A 13,203-nucleotide genomic window follows, 5' to 3' on the forward strand; every position below is an offset into this window, starting at 1 on the left:
CACACACATACTTATTAGCCCTAACCCAGCTGATCAGTGTATTACTGTTACCCTCGGTTGACCTCGTGATGACTGACCTGCTATCTTCTCCTTTTCTCTTTGTCTCTACAGGGGAGACATGTCAAAACTGGACAGCTGGCAGCCATCAAGGTCATGGACGTCACCGAGGTAAAGAAGTTCAAACGGACTGGAACACCCCGTGTGTGTGTTGTTCAAGGAGGATGTTACATGGCCAGGTCTATTGGTGAAACAGATGTAGTCTGAAACTGAGCTGCGATGACCTTTCACATTTCAAACGGCCCACTATGCCTGTTTATTTGTCATCCAGGTCTTTCAGATCATCTGACCATTGTCTTATTTGGGCCTCAGATTAAAGGATAAATGGCCTAATGTCAGGTGGCTTTGCAGGGTTATTACAATGAGATTGACGCAAAGGGCCTTACCCATGGTTGTTGAAAGTGTCTTAGCCTAATCAACAATCGAATTAATATACATTTTTATTTCGGTGAGAAAAAAGACCTTTAATTGGGAGAAGTACAAGCTCTTGATGCATTTTAGCCTTCGATACACACTATATATACACTATGTATACAAAAGTATGTGGACACAGTGGATTCGGCTATTAGTGTATAAAATTGAGCACGCAGCCATGCAATCTCCATAGACAAAAATTGGCAGTAGATTGGCCATACTGAAGACCTCTGACTTTCAACGTGGCACCAACAAGTCAGTTTGTCAACTTTCTGCCCTGCTAGAGCTGCCCTGGTCAACTGTAAGTGCTGTTATTGTGAAGTGGAAGCGTCTAGGAGCAACAACAGCTCAGCCGTGAAGCAGTAGAGCACACAAGCTCACAGAACGGGAGTGCTGAAGCTCATAAAAATCATCTGTCCTCGGTTGCAACACTCACTACTGAGTTCCAAACTGCCTCTGGAAGCAACGTCAGCACAAGAACTGTTCGTCGGGAGCTTCGTGAAATGTGTTTCCATGGCCGAGCAGCTGTACACAAGCCTAAGATCACCATGCGCAATGCCAATCGTCGGCTGGAGTGGTGTAAAGCTCGCCGCCATTGGACTCTGGAGCAGTGGAAACGCTTTCTCTGGAGTGATGAATCCCGCTTCACCGTCTTGCATTCCGACGGACGAATCCGCCAAACCCAGATGCAAGGAGAATGCTACCTGCCCCAATGCATAGTGCTAACGGTAAAGTTTGGTGGAGGAGGAATAATGGTCTGGGCCTGCTTTTCATGGTTTGGTTAGGTCCTTTAGTTCCCGTGAAGGGAAACCTCAACACTACAGCATACAATGACATTCCTGACGATTCTGTGCTTCCAACTTTGTGGCACCAGTTCGGGGGAGGCACTTTCCTGTTTCAGCATGACAATTCCACCTTGCACAAAGCGAGGTTCATACAGAAATGGTTTGTCGATCGGTGTGGTAGAACTTGACTGGCCTGCACAGAGCCTTGATCTCAACCCCATCGAACACCTTTGGGAGGAATTGGAACGCCGACTGCGAGCCAGGCCTAATCGCCCAACATCAGTGCCCCACCTTACTAATGCTCTTGTGGCTAAATGGAAGCAAGTCCCCGCAGTAATGTTCCAACATCTAGTGGAGGCTGTTATGGCAGAAAAGAGGGGACCAACTTCATATTAACACCCATGATTTTGGAATGAGGTGTTCGCCAAGCATGTAGTGTAGTGGTCTTGTAGTGTAGTTTGCGAACTCCTCATTTAGAATATACTAGTCTACATGGAAATTCTTTGAGGTCCTGTCTACATTTCAGGAAGAACTTTGACTTCTCCGTAATCAGCCGCTCGTAAATCTCAGTATAATAAGCAGAGCTCATTACAGCTAAAGCCAGCGGGATGTTTTATGGCTAAATTACGTCATTTTGAGGCAGGCAGGCAGGAGGGCAGCCCTTTGCTCTCTCTGTGGCATTCTGCTTTTATCTACTGAAATAGGACCTCCAAGTGAATATGGAACTAGCTGGACCACCCACACACACACACACACCCCAATGACTCCCCCCCCCCAAGGAACTTGTGGTTAGTTTTATGATCTAGCCGTTGCAGTATAGACCTACCATGTGGTCCATGTCGTTTAACATAACATTTACTCTTAAACATTGTCTAAGTCAAATTCTCAATTCCGTTTCATACCAATGTGGTCATTCTGGTTCTAGACCAGTTTCTCTGTTCTTATGCCCTGACTTGCCCCCTGTCTGCCACTCCCTGCTGACTGTCATGAGTAAGGCTCTGATGTGTTGCCTAACCGTTTCCTGCCATGGGTGTCATAGGGCATGTCTCACCTGGTTTCCACTAGTTATACCCCAGCCACAAAACCAAAAGGCCTATCTTTAAAATTCATGAAAACAAAAATGATTTTTTTTTGTCTTAATTTAAGGTTAGGCATAAGGTTAGCTTTGTGGTTAAGGTTATACTTAAAAATTAAGAAGAGAAATGGTAGAAATAGGTGGTTTATTACTTGGTAACTCGTGACGACCCACTCCACCTCCGGTTACGTGGTCATACACCTGGCCTGATATAGCCTCTCGTCTATGATAGGAGGGATAGATGTAGCGATTTCGCCACTATAGGCTATGAATGACTCTGTAGCTTCACCCTGCCAGGTAGAAGAGCACATGTTATCTCAACAGCAGCTCTCTGTTGTCCTGACAAACTGTTACTGTTGCTGAGAGAGGGAGAGGTGGGCATCTGTTACTGTTGCTGAGAGAGGGAGAGGTGGGCATGGCAGTCCTGGGCTGTACTATTAGCCTGCTCTGCTCTCCCACTAGGCTACCTGCTGGGGCGGCAGGTAGCCTAGTGGTTAGAGCGTTGGACTAGTAACCGAAAGGTTGCAAAATCAAATCCCCGAGCTGACAAGGTAGTAATCTGTCCTTTTGCCCCCCTTTACCCACTGTTCCCAGGCCGTCATTGAAGATAAGAATTTGTTCTTAACAGACTTGCCTAGTTAAATAAAGGTGAAATAAATATACCTGGCCATGCTGTGTATTGTTTTACCCTTTGACCTACATGGTGCTGCGTTAACCGCTTGAATGATAATGGCAATGATCATTGAATGATCATTTCTGTCTAAATAGAAAATGACATAACCAAAAGTGAACCCCCCTAGTTTTTGTCCCAGTGATTGTCAGGAATGCTCAGCCAGCCGCCTGTTCACAAACAGCTGCAGGAAACATGGGAAAGAGGGAGGGCTAGAGGAGGAGCAAATGAGAGCGAGTGCAGCAATAAGGCTGCCTGCACAGCCAACAGACAGCCTCTACTTGCTGGCACTGGAAGGGTCTGGTGGAGGTAAACTGTGCGTGTACCTACGTGCATCTTTAAACGCACCACCGCTGTCACAGTAACTGCATCGTTCTTCACCAATGTCCCCATCGTTCAGACTCCTCCTTTCCACCAGGGCTTTCTGTAAGACGAGGGTTTTAACACTCGCTGTGTGTCAGTTACTGTCACTGTTAATCATTGTCAAGTTGTTGCAATGGAAGAGATTAAGCTAATGGTGGGGTGACCTTTTTTGTTGTCTTCCTCACGGTTTTCATGTGAGGTGGGGGAGGGAGGATGTTTTTGTGTGGGTGTATGTGTCTTCGATGTGTAAAACCCCAGTGATTTGAGGGGGTGTGTGGGGATATGGGTATCACATTGAAATCACGTTCTTCTGCTGAAAAGCCTGATTTTAAAATGCATAACTCTCTTGTAATTGGAAATAAATGTGGGCGCTAATGGAATTCCAGTTGTTTAGCTGAGGGAATTTGATGTATACATGGACAGTTGTATTAAGGGATGTGACAAATGAAATAAATTTGAGTGTTTAAATAAAATCTGTTTTCTGTAAAAACAATATGAAAATTAATACAATTCCAAGTCCATTAACAATGCTGCCCTGCTATTGCCAGCAATGGTTTGGGTCTCCCTTTCCAGATGGTTAAGCATGGCACCTGTACTTCAATTCCACCTTGCAAAGTTTGCGTTTCCTTCTCATTTAACTTCTCAAAGTATTGCCTTTCTCTGCCATTTTCCCAACCGTTAACGACGATGACGTAATGTTGGATAATCGACTCCAAAATAATTGATTCCTTAACACCTTGCACGTCGACTCCCATGTCAAGATTGACTCCGAAGATTCAGTATTTTTTAGAATTGAGACTGAATAGTTGCCGTGATTCTGAGAAGACGAACACTCGCATCTTTCATAGTGAGGGATGGAGAGAGAGGACTGGGGCACGTTATAGGTAGGTCGGACACCAGGCAGACAGTCAGAACCGTGCACGAGGCCTATCTATCGGCAATCAAAAGCAGTGTCTCACAATGGAATGCTGTACACACTCGCATCATTAGAGAAGAGAAAGAGCAGGCGAGCCAGGGAGGGGGCGGAGGGGGAGAGGGCGGAGGGGGCAGGCAGAACCGTGTTCGGCTCGGGGGTTTGAACTCGCAACCTTCCGGTTACTAGTCCAACGCTCTAACCACTAGGCTACCCTGCCGCCCCGTCTTGGTCATCTGTCTCTCGCAATGTCTCGTCTTCCTTGATTCGCAAATTCACCAAAGTAGCCTAAAGTTCGCCTCTTCCTCTCTGGTTTTAATTAAATGACACAACTTTCCCCAGGCCTCTATAGCCTATCGTGTAGTTACGCCATAACATGGAAAATAATATATAACTGCACTGTGATTTTTACATTTTGTGGAAGGCAAATGTTTCTGTTTGGGATTTTTCTTAATGTTAAGGATCTCAATTTAGTTCACAGCCTTAATACAGATAGTATAATGGATTCTGTCTTCCATGGACCCCCCCTCACAATGAGATACACACATCATTAATACCCAAACAAAGAAGTCGTTAGAGGAGTGTGTGTACTGCGTAGCCGAGATGTCACATTGTTTAGGGGGCGTCGATGAATGAGGGTTTAATTTCCCCCCTACAAAGCCACTTATCAACCCCCGCTAGACTTGACCTTTGTGGAATGTGGGAAATGATTGACTATTATCCATCTGTAACCATCCACACACACGATAGTGATTTTCCTATGACGTCGTCCTCCCCCGGCCTTCTCTCTTTATCTAATGACTAATGGTGTCTGTGTGTCTGTAGGACGAGGAGGAGGAAATCAAACTGGAGATCAATATGCTCAAGAAGTACTCCCATCACAGGAACATTGCCACATACTACGGTGCTTTTATCAAGAAGAGTCCCCCAGGGCATGATGACCAACTGTGGGTGAGTATCTAGCCTGCGGGTTTCCCAATGGCTGAATAATAAGAACTGGTATATCTGCAGCAGGAATCAGACCATAAGTCTTCTACTGTTTTGACTCTCATATAGCCTTAGACGCCTACATAAGCACGTCTGACTGAGAATTGTGTGTGTGTCCTGTAGCTGGTGATGGAGTTCTGTGGGGCGGGCTCCATCACAGACCTGGTGAAGAACACTAAAGGAAACCAGCTCAAGGAGGACTGGATCGCCTACATCTCCAGAGAAATCCTCCGGGTGAGCCTGTCCTCCAGCCCCCTCCATCCCCTCTTTCCTTCTATCTTCAGTCTCCTTGTTCATTGTGTAATAATATGTAAATATAAAGGTGACAAGTTTTTACCCTCCGCTACTTCAAAGCTCTGGTCTTAGACATGTGGTCTCATCTCTACACACCTCCCTCTCCTCCTCCTCCTCCTCTTCTTCAGGGACTGGCCCACCTGCACGCCCACCATGTCATCCACCGTGACATTAAGGGACAGAACGTCCTGCTCACAGAGAACGCAGAGGTCAAGCTTGGTGAGTGACAATATGTTTTGTACGTTACGGACAACAACCCTGATTAATCTGAACCCTATAGCTCCAAAATCACAGCCATTTTAGCCAGTCACCTAGTCTAGATGTTTACTACAATGCAGTTGTATATAACTAGTTTTAACTTCTGATTGGTTGTCTTGCAGTGGACTTTGGCGTGAGCGCCCAGTTGGATCGGACGGTGGGGAGGAGGAATACATTCATCGGGACTCCCTATTGGATGGCGCCCGAGGTCATCGCCTGTGACGAGAACCCTGAGGCCACCTACGACTACAGAGTAAGACTCTCGCCCTCTTCCACACAGTACTGTGACGTTTTAGCCTTGATTTGATCCTGCCACTTATGTCCTCCTTGACATCTGTAGCTACTGGTAACTTAAGCTACTGCTACATTGTGGGCTAGAATGCACGAGTCTGCTTGGTAGACTATGTTTCTCTTCAGTGTCTGATGTAGTGTGTGTGTGTTGCTATGTCTGATGCCTCTCTCACTGTGTCTCTCCTCTTCCAGAGTGACTTGTGGTCAACTGGAATCACTGCCATCGAAATGGCCGAAGGAGCTCCTCGTAAGTACCTGCCTATCCCCAGATCACACACCTATCGTTTCTTGTAGATGGCAGCTCTATTGGTTCCTTCTGCCCTTGTTTTTGCTTTTCTCCCTGTCATGTTTTTACTGATTCCCTCCTGGTGTGTGTGTGTTCACTTTTAGCGCTGTGCGATATGCATCCGATGCGAGCACTCTTCCTCATCCCAAGGAACCCTCCCCCGCGACTCAAGTCCAAGAAGTGGTAAGTTACCAAGATTCTGTCAGCTGGGTTTAGAGGTCTCCTCTCTCACTCTCCTCCCTCCTCCTCCTCTCTGAACAGCTGTGGCACATGGGAGGAAGGCCTGTTGGCTCACGGCGAGGCTCCTCAGCCCGCGTTCCGGGGGGAAACTCAACCCTCAGACTTTCCTCTGGCACCGGTGCATTTACGATTATGACCGCTTTTCTTCTGAGACGGGTTTTTCTCCGAATATTCATTGTATTTAAGTTATGAAGGGCTCACTGGATTTCTGTCTAAATGGATAAAACAGGTTTTTCCTATTTCAGACCTGTAGCTTCTCAGGCTCTTTTGACAGTTAGTTTAGTTTGTCTGTCATTTGTTGTCTTGTCAGTGGGTTGTAGAAGATGGATTTATTTTACGTCAGACAACAAGCCCCCCAGGCTACATGATTACTGGTGGTAATACGACTATCTCATTAGCGGCCTCATCTGTCTTGACCCCTTCCTCTTTCAGGTCTAAGAAGTTTTGCAGCTTCATCGAGGGCTCCCTGGTGAAGAACTACAACCAGCGCCCCCCCACCGAGCAGCTGCTCAAGCACCCCTTCATCAGGGACCAGCCCAACGAGAGGCAGGTCCGCATCCAGCTCAAAGACCACATCGACCGCACCAAGAAGAAGAGGGGGGAGAAAGGTGAGTCTGCTTCTCTACCTGTTTAATCAGAGTCTTAAAGTAACACTGTGAACATGATGACGGTGCCCTATTAGTGTAAGAACTGTTTGAAAAGACCGCCAGAAATTTGTGCCTGTTTTGGTGGGATGGAGCTTTTGCCTACCTGGTGAAATCACCAGGTGGTGAATTAGTTAATAGGCCAATGAGAGAGTTCCAAACCTCTCTGCCAAGAACAGCCCATTTTCCCCACTCAGACCACTCCCAGATACTTCTAGCAAATTTATTGCTTGAGAAATTTGTCTTTGATAAGAAGCTATTTTTGTGTCTTTGTTTTCAATTAAAATGGTCAAAATCACAGTTAGGTACTTAATTGTTACCCATAAATGATTTGATATTGAGATAAAAAACCTCTGCATTGGGCCTTTTGTGTGTTTTACACTGAATAGCCCATGTTTCTACATCTTGTCACACTATCCACGTATTGTTTTTCAGACGAGACTGAATATGAGTACAGCGGGAGTGAGGAGGAAGAGGAGGATGCTGGAGAGCAAGAGGGAGAGCCTAGGTAATGTCTTAGTGTTACACATTGATGTACACAGTTAATTTTGCAATTCACAATATAGCGGGATATCTCTGCTCACCTGTCACCAGTGTAGCAAACACCTACCTGGAAACGCTAAACAACTCCACCCATCTGACACAGAAACTAACGATTCCCTTGAACTAACTCACTGTTCCCTCGAACTAACTCACTGTTCCCTCAAACTAACTCACTGTTCCCTCGAACTAACTCACTGTTCCCTCGAACTAACTCACTGTTCCCTCGAACTAACTCACTGTTCCCTCGAACTAACTCACTGTTCCCTCGTTTCCGCTCGTCCGCCCTGCAGCTCCATAGTGAACATGCCGGGTGAGTCGACGCTGCGTAAGGACTTCATCCGGCTGCAGCAGGAGAACAAGGAGCGCTCGGAGGCGCTGCGCCGACAGCAGCTCCTGCAGGAACAGCAGCTCCGTGAGCAGGAGGAGTACAAGCGCCAACTATTGGCCGAGAGGCAGAAACGCATTGAGCAACAGAAGGAGCAGAGGAGGCGGCTGGAGGAGGTAGAGTTAATAAACATTGATTCATGGATTTTAAAGTAAAACTTGTATGTAGAATTTAGGGTGTGAGTACAGTGCGAGGTGCTGCATGCTCTGAATAACTCGATTGGTTAGTTCTGCTGTCTGTGACGAAATGGGCGGGGTGTAGGTTGATCCTGCAGCCACGATTGGACAGAGCGAATCTGTGATCACCCCATAGAGGGTCGAACTTGGATAGCCCACAATGACGCAGCCCATGCTGTCACAGAAGACTGCCATTACAAGGATAAAAGGTGTCCTATATTTTTAGATCAATAGACAGCTGCTCCTCGCTTGATCAATTCACCAAAGCCTGTATTTGACTTCCCATCCTCTCTTGTTTTCCTCAAATCATTCAGATCACTGCTACTATGGACAATCATTGCCATAGTAGCAGTGACATCTCATAATATCTTTGAACAGGGAATCCCAACTAGAATTTCAGCTCTCCCTGTGTGTCGTATCCCTGAGGTTCTCTCTCTGTTGCCCCCTCCTGGTGCCTCACAGCAACAGCGACGCGAGCGCGAGATGAGGAGGCAGCAGGAGCGTGAGCAGCGCCGCCGCGAGCAGGAGGAGAAGAGGCGCATGGAGGAGATGGAACGACGGCGGAAAGAGGACGATGAGCGCCGGAGGGCGGAGGAGGAGAAGAGGAGGAGCGACCGTGAGCAGGTAGGTCTTTAAATGACAAGAAGCACTCAACTGCCCAGCATGTAGGCCAATTATTGCCACTTCCTGTATTTCATCCAATCATGGCGGCTGTTGTGTTTGATTGACAGGAGTACATTCGTCGGCAGCTGGAGGAGGAGCAGAGGCACCTGGAGATCCTGCAGCAGCAGCTGCTCCATGAACAGGCCGTGCTCCTGGTAAGAAACCTGCATCCTACCACTCTTACTCTCCAGGGGCGCTTTCAGGAGGGCGCAATGTTACAGAACGTTGAGAAATTGGTGACGTGGGACACCCATGAGTCTTTGTAAAGTAGAACAGGGAATGGTGTCTGGAGCTGTATTCTATTACATTTGTATTGACAACGTTGTAAATGTTGCACCCCACTGAGAAAGCCCCTGTTTTCAGGACTGGATCGCACATTTAGGATCAAGCTCTTTTCTAGAACATAGATAGCCATAACACCTTGCCTTGATTACTATGTTGTATGAATTATGGTTGACGTTAGCTGTTGTATAGATTAGTCATTCGGAAATACCCTACAGGAAGATGGAGTTCCTATGTTTCTCTGCCGGTGTCTCTGGTTACATTTACATCCTGAGGAAATGAGTTGAGATTTTATTTATTTATTTATGTGTGTATATGAAGTCCCCTTTTATGTTTCTTTATTGCTCAGCATTCACCATTCTGTCTTGCTTCCCATAAATTGAACCATTCCACACTATTCACCCAATCCTCAACTTTGGTTCTATTACTCGCTAAAGAAGGTTGTAACATTTATTTGTGAGTAATGAAATGAAAGAATCTGCATTTGAAGGAAGACATTATTTAACATGTTTGTAGGCTTGAATTTATCAAGCTTCATCTTTATAGAACTAAGCTGAATCGGTCTCCAAGTGCTTCATTTAATACAATTCACCCCCCGAGGTAGCATTAGCTTACACATGCCATTAGCCACTTTCCCCCATGTCTAATGTGCCTCAACTCAGCCGCGCACTCTGCATCAGGAGTTCAAGTGGCGTGAGCTGGAGGAGCAGCGGAAGGCAGAGCGTCTCCACAAGCGTCTGCAGCAGGAGCAGGCCTATCTGCTGTCCCTCCAGCACGACAATAAACCACCGCAGCCCTGCGAAAAGACTGAAGACCCCAAGAGAATGTCCCCTGACAGTACTAACAAAGCCCCTCAGACAACGTCCCCAGGCCCCGTGGGCGATAGAGCCCCAGCTCCACAACCCCACGTCCTCAATAATTCTAATGCTATTGCTTCACGGAGAACGTCCTGCGATAACACTAGGTCCCCACATGCCCATTTCCTGGACAGTGTTACTGCTAACGCCCCACGGAGAATGTCCTCGGATACCACAAAGTCCCCACAAACCATGTCCTGCGATAACACTACCAAGGCCCCTCAGAAACTGTCCCCAAACAGTGTTGATAAAGACTCAGAAAAGACCCCCTCTGACAATAGCGATGCCCTAGCCACCCAGTCCACAGACATTACTAAACCCTCACAGACCAGGGGCCTAGACGGCCCCAAGTCCCCACAGACAGACCGCTCGGAGGCTAGCGACGCTCTCGGTGATCCTCAGCCAATCAGAGAGGTGAACCCCAACACGACATCACTTCCTCCTGCTGCTACTTCTATTCTAGCTGCCTGCCCCCCTCTCCACACAGCGTGTTATGTTAGCCCTGGTGGTGTGAGCTGGAGCTATGGTTGTCTTTTTTCTTTCAGTTATCGTCTTAAAATAGTGTTTAATACCTCACACAGTCCAATGTAGCACTGCGTTTAATGTATGCGACACAAAATAGCCTATAACGTTACCGTACTAGGATAACGTTGTCTGTTTTTAAATGATTAGTGAATAGACTTCTCAGCCAACCATTTTGTTTGAGGAGCGAGGACAGTCAGAGAAAAGAAAGCCAGTCGCTCACAACCACCGCCTCTCTAAAACTGTACTGCTTCACTTCTGGCTCTAGTCTTTGCTTGACTATCTGATGCTTCTCTACTAAAACGTCTTGAGGATGACGTGTCTGAATCTTGAGAGGACTGAGCAAGAAAAATACTAAGTATAGACTGAAGCGCTGCAAGCTGGATCTCTGTCAACATCATTTTGCATTCAGGACCAAATGGTTTGCTTTGCCTCACTGACCCTGTCTGTACATTTTCTCCTGCCATTAGTCAGCTATAATTCATTTAATGAAAATGCATCTATTTTTCCTTCATGCATTCACAGTTGAGTTGCCATACCTGAATGTAACACATATTTAAATCAATGGGCTTGAATTGATAAAGAGACCCAGCAGAGGCGGTGATGAGTTGAAGCTGTCAGTACTTCACATATTCTTGTGAATTACCAGTTGTATTGCTGTCTACTGCAGTGGTGAAAACGAAGTAGTCAGGTGTTCCTGCTCTTGTCGTCCTCTCACATACCTACTAAATAAGTGTGATGGTTTGTAATGCGGCTGTGCCTTGTACTGTTCAGGTAAGTGACTGGAGAGGATGTCATGCATGTGGTCAGCTCAGGCCCACACTAACATATGTGTGCTGCTGGGTCCCAGAGAGAGACTGTGCTGCTGGGTCCCAGAGAGAGACTGTTCTCTGGTGTGAGTCCCCTGGAGGTGTAAGATATCATTAACAAGACTGTCTGAGGTGGGCTCATGTGCATGTCAGCGGACTTTCCCTCCCTGTCGATAACAAGGCGTCGGCTTCAGTGTTGACTCTTCCTCGTTCTCCTAGTCTTTCTCCTTGTGTGTTTTGTCGTTGAGTTAATGCCTCAACCTTGACCCCACTGATCCTCACTGACCCTGTCTGTCTGTCCTGCACTCCCAGGCCGACGAGCGCTTCCGAAAGAACATTCAGGGCTCCCCCCAGACCGCCCCACCCACCAAGCAGCCCCCCGTGCCCCCCCGCTCTGAACCCTTCTCTAACGGCAGCTCCTCCTCCGAGTCTGTCCCGCCTGCCATGCACCGGCCCATGGAACCACAGGTAAACCCCTCATCCTTCCCTCCCTTCTCTCGATCTACCGCTCTCCATACAGTAGGTTATCTGACAGCAAGGCATTGGTGCCACGAGTTGTCCATTCTTGCACCCACACATATAATTCAATGTCTATTTCTGTGGATGAGCTAGTAGAGGTCGACCGATTAATCGGAATGGCCGATTAATTAGGGCCGATTTCAAGTTTTCATAACACTCGGAAATCAGTATTTTTGGCAACCGATTTGGCAGATATATATATATATATTTTTTTTTTTTAAGTATTATTTTTTACACCTTTTATTTAATCTTTATTTAACTAGGCAAGTCAGTTAAAGAACACATTCTTAATTTCAATGACGGCCTAGGAACGGTGGGTTAACTGCCTCGTTCAGTGGCAGAACGACAGATTTGTACCTTGTCAGCTCAGGGGATTCAATCTTGCAACCTTAGTTAACTAGTCCAACGCTCTAACCACCTGATTACATTGCACTCCATGAGGAGACAGCCTGGTTGCGCGAATGCAGTAAGCCAAGGTAAGTTGCTAGCTAGCAGTAAACTTATCTAAAAAAAAAAAACAATCAATCATAATCACTAGTTAACTACACATGGTTGATGATATTACTAGTTTATCTGGCGTGTCCTGCGTTGCATATAATCGATGCGGTGCTGTCGTTGCTCTCATGTGTACCTAATCATAAACATCAATGCCTTTCTTAAAATCAATACACAGAAGTATATGTTTTTAAACCTGCATATTTCGCTAAAAGAAATCCAGGTTAGCAGGCAATATTAACCAGGTGAAATTGTGTCACTTCTCTTGCGTTCATTGCACGCAGAGTCAGTGCATATGCAACAGTTTGGGCTGCCTAATTTGCCAGAATTTTACCTAATTTTGACATAACAGTGAAGGTTGTGCAATGTAACCGGAATATTTAGGCTTATGGATGCCACCCGTTAGATAAAATACGTAACGGTTCCGTATTTCACTTAAAGAATAAACGTCTCGTTTCCGGATTTGACCATATTAATGACCAAAGGCTCGTATTTCTGTGTGTTATTATGTTATAATTAAGTCTATGATTTGATGGAGCAGTCTGACTGAGCGATGTTAGGCAGCAGCAGACTGGTAAGCATTCATTCAAGTAGCACTTTTGTGCGTTTTCCAGCAGCTGTTTATGACTTCAAGCATATCAACTCCCGAGATTAGGCTGGTGTAACCGATGTGAA

General features: G+C 46.4%; 1 protein-coding gene across 10 annotated transcripts in view; it reads left to right on the top strand.

The window, feature by feature from the left end:
* LOC115132586 (mitogen-activated protein kinase kinase kinase kinase 4-like) overlaps positions 1-13,203 on the top strand; it is a 53,132-nt gene that overhangs the window by 24,703 nt on the left and 15,226 nt on the right. For 5 of the 10 annotated variants that reach the window (XM_065024763.1, XM_065024772.1, XM_065024774.1 and 2 more), the window contains exons 3-16: positions 112-168; positions 5,103-5,228; positions 5,388-5,498; positions 5,687-5,777; positions 5,939-6,069; positions 6,300-6,354; positions 6,498-6,576; positions 7,066-7,241; positions 7,713-7,785; positions 8,111-8,321; positions 8,844-9,005; positions 9,113-9,199; positions 9,989-10,597; positions 11,827-11,982. In XM_065024763.1, the coding sequence (XP_064880835.1) occupies positions 112-168; positions 5,103-5,228; positions 5,388-5,498; positions 5,687-5,777; positions 5,939-6,069; positions 6,300-6,354; positions 6,498-6,576; positions 7,066-7,241; positions 7,713-7,785; positions 8,111-8,321; positions 8,844-9,005; positions 9,113-9,199; positions 9,989-10,597; positions 11,827-11,982 (2,124 nt within the window). The remainder of the gene's footprint in view (positions 1-111; positions 169-5,102; positions 5,229-5,387; positions 5,499-5,686; positions 5,778-5,938; positions 6,070-6,299; positions 6,355-6,497; positions 6,577-7,065; positions 7,242-7,712; positions 7,786-8,110; positions 8,322-8,843; positions 9,006-9,112; positions 9,200-9,988; positions 10,598-11,826; positions 11,983-13,203) is intronic. The other 5 variants (XM_065024781.1, XM_065024762.1, XM_065024790.1 and 2 more) reach the window with 2 other exon arrangements.

Source organism: Oncorhynchus nerka, linkage group LG2 (assembly GCF_034236695.1).
Source record: "Oncorhynchus nerka isolate Pitt River linkage group LG2, Oner_Uvic_2.0, whole genome shotgun sequence".
NCBI classification, from domain to species: Eukaryota; Metazoa; Chordata; class Actinopteri; order Salmoniformes; family Salmonidae; genus Oncorhynchus; species Oncorhynchus nerka.